Raw genomic sequence first — 12504 nt, 5'->3', positions numbered from 1 at the left:
ATCAAGGTCTATACCCAGCTGCATGAAACTGACACAACAAAGGAAGAAGGTAGGCAGCTCTGTAACCATGGAAAGTCATGTCTGCTGTTTCTACTGTGATGAACTTGCCTGTAGAGTTACAGATTCACTCAAAAAACCTGCAGCAGATTACAAGACAGCTCACTAATTTTTTTGTGGTTTCTTAGAAGTTTCCCCTGAAAATGAAGAAACTACACACTAATAAAACTTTTATTCTAAATAGGAACAGGTTGACACGTGGTGAAATATGCTTATATACTCTCATGCAGAGAGATAGACGAGAATGTTGACGCCACTTCTCCAAGAAAAGATGGCCACACCCGAGGCTCCAATGATGTTTTTACACATGAATCAAAACCACAATTTCTCTGTTGACCTATGAAGTCACCTGCCGTTTTTGTCTCCTCTCTCCTCAGGTGTGTCCTGCGTGTCTGTCCTCCCACCACGCCGGGGTTCCTTCTACGTTGAAAGTGGCACAGGCGTGTCGGTCGGCAGCGTGCTGACCTTCTGGTGCAGAGAGGGATACCAGCTGGTCGGCAGCGACAAAATCTACTGCACTGTCAGGAATGGCAAACCACAGTGGAGCAACTACCTACCTGTCTGTGAAGGTAAGCAGGTTTACTGCGACTGAGCCATCTTCTTAAAATATGTGAGCCTTTTTTAAAGAGGACCTGTCTTGCTTTTCCGAGTTTTCACTCTCCTAAAGTGTGTAATAGCTTTTTGTGCATGTAAGTGGTCTACAAAGTCGCAGAGGGAGTTCCTCTGTAAGCGCACTTTTCTCATTTGCATGAAACGCCTTGTTGCGGGTCCAGGCCTTACATTCTGGACCTATTGACGTCATTACGTCCCTCAGTGCCGCCAACCTGCAGGCTGGACACTCCCTGCAAGCTTGGCACGTAGCAAAGCACGCAACTACTTAAAAGGAAAGCCAGGATTTTTTTTGTTTGTTGCCGATTGTTTGTTTGTTTGTTTGTTTGTTTGTTTTGTAGCCATGCTGAAAAGACACTGTGTTTTCAATTGCCTGGAGAAATCTACTTTGTACCACAAATAGCTCAGTGGCTGAATTAATTTTTACCACAGTTCCTTTCACTTTTGCAAACATTTTAGCAGGGGTGGAGAGAGAACTGAAAATTCACACTCAAGTACAAGTACATGTACTCAGATACAAGTACACAGTACGTCAGTTAAAATGTTCTTGAATAAATGTTACAGCCTTACATTTTTAAAAGGGGGGAAGAGGAAGGGTAAAAAATACGTTGTTAACAATAACATATGATAAAACTATTAAACGAAAGAAATCTTCAGGCTACAGGTGCATGTGAATAGGTATTTCACTGCCCGATTCCCAGGTGAGAACAGCACCGAAAGCAAGCAATAAATTCCAGTCAGGCTCTTTGGAGCCTGTGCATACAGCTGATGATTACACATATACACTCAGTTGGCAGTTTATTAGGAACGCCTAGCTAAAACTAATACAACAGTCCTGCAGTTTTAATATTAATTATTGTAGCAAGTTGTTGATTCAACTATATAATCATGTTGGAGGATGTGGTGTATGTTGCCGTGGAGCTGTGTTACATTACAACATAAGCTCTACAGGAGCTGCACCGAACACAGAAAACAAACGATACGTTGCCAGGTAATGCAGTAGTTGTTGAAGCTGTACATTGTTGCACCCACCTGTCTGAATCTCCTGCACCTCAAAGTCCTCCACAATCTGCTCTAAATCCAGCTTCTCTGCTAGTACTCGGTGCAACATATACCCGGTCCGCTCAGCCTCTCTGGTCTCACTGCATGAATGAGCTCTGCAGTCACAACAGGACTCATCAGAAACAGCAGGAAGGTTTTGCATAACCTCACTGACAGTAGAAGTGAAGACAGAAATCACAACTAAAGGATCCACTGTCAGTATTTTAGCATGCACCTGTTGGTCACACAACATGGCAGGCGTGTTTGATTTAGGACACTTGCCATGGTTGCTGGGCGGTGCATCAGTCAGCTGATTTGACGTTTGTTGCGTTATCATACAGTTTATCATAAATATAGCGGCACCTCTCTCCACATTTCAGCCATTTCCCTCCTTCCCCCTCGTTTTCCTGCATTCCGAGTATTGGGTCTATCATCTTCTGGGTCAAGACCGGACTCTGGCTCAAACTGAAATGCAGAACCGACGGCATTGTAGCAGCCACAACCGTTTGTTTGCAGCTGCGCAGAAAGTCAGATAAAGGAACACGTTGACCAATGAACTGACCAATCACACCACACTGCGCTCAGAGGTGGAAGTGGGGCCTTAAAAAACCCTGATCTCTCAGACAGAAGATGAATAGAGATCAGTATAAGATGTACAGTAGAAAAATATGTCTTTTTGGAGCATTGAGGCATGTAAATCTATTTCAGTAGACACAAAGAATAAAATGAAGAACCTTAAAAATGGCCAGGCCATAAGTCCTATTTGAAGTTGCTATTTTTTTTCCTGCATTCAATGCAAACAATTATGTCATGTCATCATGTCATTTGCACAAGGCAAGACAAATAAATGGAGCCAGAAAGAAAATGGATGTTGTGGTTTCCTCTCCTTCATATTTACTGTTTATGCATGAATTCAATAACTCCAACATATGCAGACAAGCTTATCTGAGTCTGTAATGCAGTGTCATCTCTTTCCTACCAACAGCGATCCCCAGGCCGGAGGACCGTGGTCTGAGAGTGGCTGTGTTGGCTTCAGTGGTGAGTGGCATCGTCATCCTCGCTATGTCCCTGTCCTTCCTCATCTGCTGTCTGCAGGAACGATCCAGCCGGGACCGAGCCAAGAAGGAGGGACGGAGCAGGTAGGAGGAGAGGGGATGCCAGAAGTAACACTCAATATAACCCCTGTAGTTGAATAGTTGAATAGTCTCCTTTACATCCAGACTTTGTTTGTTCTTTGTCCCTGGTGTACAGGGGCCAGTAAGCTGATAAAGTTCTCTCCTCCACAGGCGCAGAGAGAAGCACTCATCCCGTCGCAGTGAGTGTTGGCTAGAGAGAGAGGAGGGCGATTGGGAAGCCTTCCCTCCTCCCAAGATCTTCCACCTCTCGCAGAGGATGAACCCCCGTCTGGCTCCCGACAGCCCCCTCTACCTTACTGGAGGCCTCAATGGATATGAGAACAGAGGATACCAGAGGTAAAATATCAGCACTCACATCTACATAGAACCAATTTAGAGCCAAGTCTGTCTCAATTAGTTCTATATTTTCTGCTGAAAACAATAATAATGATGCCTGACATCCCAGTGTTTTACATTTCTGGTTTCTGAGATCCAAATACATCGGATGATATCACAGTATGTGAACATAAAGAATCAACCAATGAGATAAGTACAAGAAATAGAAAAGAGAGGAAAAGATAACCACTCTCATACCATGGTGCACGTATCAACAATTACAACAACAATCAATACGTAAAACAAACTGACTAACAAAGCTGAAAACAAGTGCTTAGCACCACCTAAATAAAAGAATTTGGTGGAGGAAATGGGAAAAATTTATGCTGGTGATTCCAGGAGGCTGAAGTGCTTTGAACTCACTGAACTAATACTTCTAATTTAGTGCCGGTGCTTAGATAAATGAAATCCAGACAAAGGTTTTATATGGCCAACCCAAATCCTGACCCAGTTTATCAAGTTTTTACTAATGTCAGTAATTTAAAGGTCCCATATAGTATAAAGGTAGATGTGTTGTTTGATTATAAATCAGGTCTAGGTTCTATATTAATACTGTGAAAGTATCAAAGCCTCAGTCCACAGAGAAATGCACAGAGCCTGTATTCAGAAACTGAGCCTTAAAACCAGTCGTCAGGACTTCTGTAACTTTGTGATGTCACAACAAGGCAGTCACTGCCCTCAGCCATGCCCCAAGCCCAGCCCTGGCTCAGAGCCTCCTATCTTCTGATTGGCTCACTGACCTGTTGTTGCTAGAGCTCCAGAGAGAGGAGATATTAAACAACATTAAGATGGTTTTAGTTCTTAAAACCAAAAATATATCTTCTTATGGATCAACACTTCAAATGAAACACAGAGGAAAATATGGAGCTATAATGTCAGTAGTTTCAGTTGATGCTTGAAATTCTTGCTTCTCTGTTGTCTCTCTCATACAGGAGTCAGGAGAGTCTGCTGAAGGCCTCCCTGCCCGGACTCTACCGCTCCGAGTCCCAGCTGTACCCGCACGTCGTCCTGCAGAGGGTCCCAACTCCGACAGCACCCTCCGCCCCTTCCGCACCATCCGCTCCTCTCTACCTCCACCTCCCCTCCTCCTCCTCTGCTGCCTCCTCACCTTCCCACGCAGCCACCCACGGCCAGCCTCACATCATGGCGCAGTACCCCACCCCGACGTACCCGCCAAACCCCAACACGGCTGTGCCCGTCTACCCGCACCCAACACCAGCGCCTATCTACCCCAACCCTAACCCGATACCGCAGAGGCCATGGCAGTAGCTACTTTCCATATTTACAGAGCCCTGCGCCGTCCCCACGGGTAACGTTGAGGGAAGACACGGAGAGAAAAGTGTCGCAGGCACGTTCTGGAGACACAGAAGTCTTTTTCCCTTCTTTATCCCTGTTTTCTCCCACAAGCGGCTACAAATGCATTGTTCCAAAGCAGACATGAAGGAAAGGTGTAGAAATGGACATGCAGCCAGTGTAGAAGTTCCCCCTTTTACTGCATGCTTGCTGAACTTCTCCTGCAGTTTGGACTTAACCACAAGGAACTGAACACTTAAGATTTTTTTTCTTTAATTCTTACTGAACTGCTGCTGCTGCTGTTCTCTGCAAGAGGAGTTCTTCACGGAAAGTCCTGCTTTCTTTTTGCCGTCAGAAATTACAAGAAAGCTTCTTGCAGCCTGTTGACAAAGGAGATGGAGAGTTGTACTTTAAATTGTACTAATTCAGTTCAACCTTTGACACTGTATGAAAAGAATGACCTGCAAAGAGGGACTTCAACAATGGCCGCCACTGTTTCGGCAGCTCTCAGACATGTTGATTTTTTAAAAATAGTTTATATTTATTATGTAATTGGATCCCTATCAGCCTTCCTGAGGTCCAGTTAACCTAATCTAGACCTAAATAAAACAACAGAGATATATACAGTATATTTTGCTTTAAAGCTAGAGACTTAACTTCTGTAATCTCACTCCTTTTTGAGCCAGAGCTTTGTGTGATGTAATAAAAAAAGGTTTCAGGTCACTTTTCAGCTCTGTTAATATATCCCAGATTGATGTGAGGGATTTATGGGCAGCAAGCACACTGTGATTAAAAGGCTGCTGTCGCTGCCACCGCCGAATGGAACCAATTCTGTGCTGTTTGTATGGATTTAATAATACAGTGATTGCTTTAAATTGATCCTGTCTTTCTCACCAAAATCATTACCTTTTTTTCTGTCTGTCTAATTTTCTCCGTCTACTGCCACAACTCATTCTGTCACATCGTTATTTATGACAAAAACTCATTTCAAGGTCGACAGTTAGACAGGTGAGATATTGTGGCACAGACGCTCAGAGCCTCGAATGGGTTTAGGAACATGAATAAGTCACATGACTCAAATACTGACCGGAAATGAACAATATCAAATACTATTAAAGTCTGGTTTGTGCCCAGCACAGGTTCAGACAATGTTTTTTTTTTTACAATTTAAAAAAGATCTTCTTGTGTGATATATCTAAGGTTTTTATATGTGATTAACAACAGACAAAGATTTATTTTGAAACGTCGACTGGTCAGGCGTTGTGAGCGGACTGCTTTGTGTGTGACGCACTGGAAATGGCACAGAAATGCACTGATATGTGAAGTTTGAGCAGGGAGATGGGAGTAACTGAGGAACCATGTCGACTCTGTAAACTCACCTGCAGTTCTTCAGACCTTTTTAAATGAATGCGTCACCCTAAACCTTTGTTGTCCCCTCTGAGCTACTGTATGTGCAAGCATTTAAATCATCATTTCTGTGCCCCTCTACTGTGGCTTTAGTCAGTTTACACTCTAGTTTTTGGGGCTTTTTATTTTTAATAGAAGAACTCCAGTAGAAACACTAATAATTCTGCACTTTACATTTTTTTGAAGGGGGCGGGGGTTTAAAAAGCTTGGACTCTTTTACTGTAAACTATTTGTTGTATAATAATAAGACTGCCATAAAAGCTGAATAAAGAGATATATGTTTAGTCCAACAGTTAACAGTTCAGCTTGTGTTATCAGTGTGTGTTATCTCCGGAAGAAGAGAGAGAACAGCTGGAAACAGAGGGAGGAGGAAGAACAGAGGGATGGGAAAATATATAAGAAGCTGGACCTCGTTCATCACTGTGTCATGACAGTTGAAAATGAGGAGATGACCTCATTTTCCCACGGAGCGACGCTGACACGTGGAGAGGATGAAGCGGTTCGTCTGCCTGCACTAGACTTGACTGGCAGAACAGAGTTTGATACGTGCCGGCTTTAATTGAAGAGTTGAAATGTTATTTATATAAATTATGCTGGCTTTAGTTTCCTGGATAAAAAGAAGATTAAAATGAAGAAGATCTGATTATATTTTGTATTTATGATTGTACAGTAACAGTAACTACAAAAACACAGTTGCAGCAAAGAAGAGTGTGTGGAAAAAATTACAAATACATGTCATTTGAAAAGATATAAAAGTGTTACGGTTTATGAGCGATGGATGTTATAAATGGATGGCATTTATGGAATATTATAATAATAAAAAGAAACAAACAAACAAACAAACTTTGCAAAGAAACTGAACAGACCAGAACAACTCTAGTATTTATAGCATACTGGAATGTGACCTATTGGTGTTGTTATTTCTTTTCTTACATTGTTTTGAGCACAGATTTCACATCATCAACCATTGCCTGGGACCAATATCCTTGCTGTTTTATATTTCTTATCACCTCCCCCCACGCACAGTGATCTGTACTGTGCAAACCAGAGATCAACATTGTTAATGACACAGGTACAACCAGCAGTCCTTCATGTGATCTCCACAGACCCTTTTAAACCCTGTTCGTTTCCAGACTGCTCCAAATAAGTGCCACACGCCGTGAGCGTATGCAGAGTCAGTATACACATTGGCAGCTTTGTTTCTGGCTAATTTGCAAGCTGCCATGCTGCAAGCTGATCCCCAGCACCCCGTCCATCCCTATAAGGGGCCGGCCACTGTCTGGCGAGAGTGTTCAGGCTGTTCAAATCCCCAACAAACTCCCGGTGGGGCCCCTCAGTGCAGGTGGTCTCCTCGTAGTTGGGACGTGTTGCTGTGTTTCTGGCTGTTGGTCATAGACATTAATCACGGAGGCGTTTAAGCAAATGGTCGCGTGTCAGGTGCCGCCTCGCCTGAGTTGTTGTTTTCTTGTTTTTATCAGTCAGATCGCTGAGTTGTAGCTGAGCAACTTGTCTTTGAACCTCTCTCTCTTGCTCCTTCAATCTCTGCTCGTCCTTTTCTATATTTCTCTATAGCGTGTATCACATGATCACAGAACTCTTTGATGTCTTCCAGTCTGCTCTTTACTGGAGCTGGTGTGGCCTCAGTCACTGATGTTGGTGTGGTAAATAGAGGACTGCTTTCAGCTTCCTCCTCAGTCTCTTGTTAACACCTTTTCAGTTTGCGGCTGCTGGGTTCTCGGTGTCAGAGAGAGGCTCACCCTTTAATGCTTTAGGGTTGATTTTGAAAGAATATTCTTTTTGCAAGGCCATCCATAAGCTGGTTCGAAACGGATTGAATTCAGTTCCATCTGCTAAGGTGTTTATCATCCAAGATGTTTTCCATTGTTGGAATCCCCCCTATAGGGCCTTAATGTCACCAAGGGCCAGCATTTTGCCCACTGTTTCTTCTTCAAATGCTCTTATCCATTTGCTGGACCCCTCATTCGATGTCAAGTAGTCTAGTGATCAGCCCATCAAGGTCCAGTGTATGCCACGGTAGGTAATGCTGTGTCCTTTTTATCATTATTGAGACTGTATCGCAGGTCTATACCTCAGGTCATACTTCCCTTTTTCTTTGCTTCTCTTCCCTTGCTCCCTTCCTTTCTGTTTACTGAAAATGTGAGACTTCCTACCAACACATCCCTCTGTTCTACTTCCTGTCGCTTCCCTCCACGGCCCATCTGTCCCTCAGTTCCTACCTTATCCCCTGTGCTCTGCAGTTCTTTCTGTTCTTTACTACCCTCCGCCTGAGTTACATACTGTATTTTTTGGTTCTTTGACCACAGGCACCGTCTGCTATGCAAAGGAAAACCTGCAGTAAAATCAGGCAGCAGACAGCAGCATGCAATGGAAATCACCTGTACTATAAGGGTGTATATACAGTGTACGTCTTTGCATTTAAAGATGGAAATTCAACACTAAACACCTGCTTGTTTGTTTTGTGTCTGCTCTATAGACAGAGTTGGAGGGTTGCAAGAGCAAGAAAGTTAGCATTGGCTGATTAAAGGCTGTGAGACTGGAGGAGAAGGAGGACATACAAAGAGGTAACAGGGAGTTTTGTATTTATCTTTGGTTTTTCACTATAATAACACATAACAGAATAAAGGATTAAAAAAATCATGATGGCTTGAAGGAAAAATTTCCTTTGAAATATCAAAGGAAATTTTTCTTTTTTCCTTTGTTGTAATGAATAAAAATTTGACTTTGATTAGAATCTAATTGACTTTCACTCTTTCTTGAAGCTGTTTGAGATTCTTCAACTTACTGCATGAAGTGTATCTAAAATGACTTTTAAATTTCCAATGGAGTTCAGCCTATGTGGAATTTTAAAGCCATATAACTGTTTTCATGTATACATCTATTTAGAACATATTTACACATATTTTCTCATTTACTTGCAGCGATAGCCATCCAGAGAATCTTGGTTGTTTTCGTCCAGGTTTTGAGATATCACTGTCAATTTACGCCTCCACTGCAAAACAAAGGTGAAGAGGTGAATTTGTGTTGATCATAGCATTAAAAATGTTTAATGAACATCTCCTTTTTATGGCGCAGAGAAAGGGCCAAAATTAACTAATCAATAACTGAGAAATCAGAAGATCCTATGTCTATATTTGAGGCTGGCAGCTGATTTAGTCACTGATAGGCTGGCAGTGGTAAATCAGAGGCTGGCAGTATCTCTTCCTCATCACTCTCCAAGGCGAGCAACCCACTTGTCGAGCTAGGCTGTTCATTTGACGAGCCTGGTAACTCACGTTCACCACTGGTGGTTTACTGTTTTGTATGTGTACAGTGCCGCAGGGATGACATATTTTTTTAGGCAAACCTGGATGTTAGCATCAGCCTGGTTCCCTCGACAAAGAGCCAATGGAATTTTTTAATGGGCTTTTGGATTTTTACTGACAATAAGATCTGCATGTTTTGTTGAGCAGGATAATCTTCACTAAGGAACACCTCTTTATGTTTTTGAAGCCTAAATACAATAGCCAAGTTAATGGGAGGCTATAAATGAACTACACCAGGGTCACATGACTTCAACATCACCACCACTACACTTTCAGCTCCAACAAGTTTGATTTAGCTCTGACCTTTTCTACAAAAGCATTCCGCCACACAGCGAGGCTGTCAAAGCAAACTAGTGAGTAGATCGGTCCTCGTGTTCAGTGTGATGACTTGAATGTCTGCAGTCTCATTTAGCCACTTGTTAGCATCCAATGTAAAAACTTAGACATAAAAGCTTAGATTCTATGTCATATAATAAAACGTGAAGATGTCTTCAGCTAGTGTTGATAAAAGACCTTATTTCAGGCATATAACCAAAAACCCATTCAAAAAACCCAGAGACTTCAGGATGAGGGAACTGGAAGCGATAAAATGCATCTAATTTAACTACTAACTAATGTATCCCGTCTGCACTCTATTTAGATACAGATACAGTGATCATAAGTAATGTTTGACAAAGAACTCCTACATGTATTTAACATAGGATGGAGAATGTTGATACTTACTTTCTTTAACTAGGCAGGATTCGCTCAAGAGTGACACTTAGGGCTTGACAAAAGGTCCTTTGGGGTGTATAACTTTAACAGCTAACACTAAAGGAGCTTGAATTCAACTCCAATTCAACACCAAGGAAAAGGATGCCTGCTGTTCTGTTAGCCTGGTTTCAATACATGTCCACTAATTGGACAGTTTATTGGCACTGGAAAAAATAATGAACACATACATAACAAACCATTGTCTTCCTGAACCTTTGTCTTCAGGTTCTAGGTCTGAATCTTGTTGTGATGGATCTTATCTACCTGTCTATAATGCCTGTCAACTTGATTTATGAAACTAACTGGGATGAGCAGGTCAGAAACAATCATTCAGGTGAGGATTTTGGTCAGAGATTTGCCGAGGCTTCTCCAAATAAGACTTCACTTCAACCTTGAGGGACTTGTATTTGGGGCTTCAATGAAGATGTTTTGCAAGTGAACTTACAAATTTTCGCCTTTGATCAACTGCAAACCCTCATGTCAGTGCCAACCTTCAAGTGAACAGAGTCCAAAATAGAGGAAATTTTGAATTTTATGAGCTGAGTGTTGCACAGTCCACTCAACCCTGCTCTGCCAGAAAATAACCATGACAAAAGACATGGTTTTTAATCAGTTGTGAGACAGGAGTCAATGGTAAAATGGTAAAATATGTCTCTTTAAAGAAGCGATTTGTAGGATTGACTATTGCTACATAGCCAGCCTTAGCATTAACATCTGTTTACTTATCAGTCTGGAAGAAACGTTGCAAGTTCAGCATCAGTCTTCATTACTTAACTGAGCTGTCTGCAGCAGTGAAGCAACACCAATATTAAATCTTGTCTCCATCACTTCTTTTCTTCTGCTGGAGTTAGCATGCTAGCCAGCTAGGCCCAGCCCCTCTTGTCACTTTTTGATGGCGACTCTCTGTAGCCTCCAATCTGCCCTGGACGGGACGTATTATAATCTCGTGTCTTGTAAACGCAATCACAGCCGAAGCTCTCGTCAAGTGACAATAACCACCACCTGTCAAGAAATCACATTGTACTTACAGTTCTGTTAGCGACAGGGATACTAGCATCCAACTGTACGCCAGCTAGTTTGGTGGGCCACCATTGCTGACTAATGCTAGTTTGAGTTATGTAAAATATTACATACAATTAGCTCCCTTGCTACATTAGTTTGCCAAGTAGCCCCAAGGGTTGTCAATAAGTCACCAAGCTTCCAGCACTTCATGCTTTTTGCAGTGTCCCTTGCTGGTGTGAACAGGCACCAACAAATCAAGTAAGATTTCTTTTGTGTCTCTTTGTTAGTACATGTGATCCTTCTTTTGGTTTGAATGTTTATAACATGTCCCAATAGTGTCTATATTTATATCTTACAAAGTGTTTAAATTCCACTGAAAGCTCACCCTGTAACTGTTTATTCAACAGTCTTTTCATCCATCTTGCAAAATCTCAACACTACACATCCAATGGAAATGGCAAGAGACAGCTTCAGCATGTTCAATCTGATAGGCTGTCCCCTGCTGCTAACCTGCATGTGTTTTGAGCGCTACCTGGCAGTGATAAGACCTGTGCTGTACCTGAGAGTGAGGAAGTGGGAGTACCGAATGGCTGTTTCTGCTGCAGTGTGGGCAATCACTTTGACCTTCTGTGTGGCCACAGGCAAGAGCTGTGTGAGAGTTCAGCATAGAAACTCTGTAGCTAACATGGCATTATCATGCAGGTCCACTGCTGAATTTTCTGTGTGCAAATAATGAATTATAAATGACTAAGTAATGAGCCAAAGTGTAGCGTATATGCTACAAAATGGCTGACTCTTCCTCAGGATAAAACAGGATGCTGTACTTCTTAAACACTGATTTCAGCATAAAAGCTCACAACAGAATGCTATATAATCATTAAATACAACGGCAACAAAATATAAGGAAAGCATATAAAAACTAAGGACTTTTTTAAACTAACTTTTACATAATTACAAAAACTTACATAATTTTAAAAAGTAAAATAGTAAAAAGTACCATGAAAAATTTCCAGTGTTAAATAGAACAACTTCCCTCTATAGTTGAATTCAATGTTTTAATACTACCATTTTTATTTTCTTGTTTTTCTCACAGTTTTAGTGGATGATATAACTGTCATTATGGTGTGTGTTTCCACCATCATCTCCTGCACCTTCATCATAATGCTCACCTGCCTTGGGGCTGTGGTCTGGTCACTGTGGCAACAAAGCCCTGCGCACACCACACATGGAATCGATCGATGCTCACCCCTAAAGAGACGGGCAGTGGCTAATGTGCTGGTTGTGGTGGTCCCTGCAGTGATATCTTACCTCCCAGTCCTGAAGTTGTTTCCTCCAGTCTTTTATATATATTATTTGCATAAATCTCTGACTAGGGCGATGTCTAATGCTTTTCAATTATCCTTTTTGTTCCCCAGGTTTGGTGTACTGATAGGTCCTCTGTTCTATTTCTCCAAGGCAAGACAAATGTGCTGCCTAAGTGGGACAGGAAAGACACAGTGCTATCAATA

General features: G+C 42.0%; 1 protein-coding gene across 3 annotated transcripts in view; it reads left to right on the top strand.

The window, feature by feature from the left end:
* The window catches only part of zgc:162331 (uncharacterized protein LOC793007 homolog), a 36636-nt gene extending 30426 nt beyond the window's left edge, over window positions 1-6210 (top strand). For all 3 annotated transcript variants that reach the window (XM_056367477.1, XM_056367476.1, XM_056367479.1), the window contains exons 3-6: window positions 435-626; window positions 2693-2846; window positions 2994-3179; window positions 4151-6210. In XM_056367477.1, coding sequence (XP_056223452.1) covers window positions 435-626; window positions 2693-2846; window positions 2994-3179; window positions 4151-4487 — 869 coding nt within the window. In that variant the 3' untranslated portion in view covers window positions 4488-6210. The remainder of the gene's footprint in view (window positions 1-434; window positions 627-2692; window positions 2847-2993; window positions 3180-4150) is intronic.
* Window positions 6211-12504: the final 6294 nt, after the last annotated feature.

The sequence above is a fragment of the Seriola aureovittata genome, chromosome 22 (genome assembly GCF_021018895.1).
Source record: "Seriola aureovittata isolate HTS-2021-v1 ecotype China chromosome 22, ASM2101889v1, whole genome shotgun sequence".
NCBI lineage: Eukaryota > Metazoa > Chordata > Actinopteri > Carangiformes > Carangidae > Seriola > Seriola aureovittata.
Note: the sequence above shows the minus strand (reverse complement) of the source record. Positions and strands in the feature narration are given on the sequence as shown.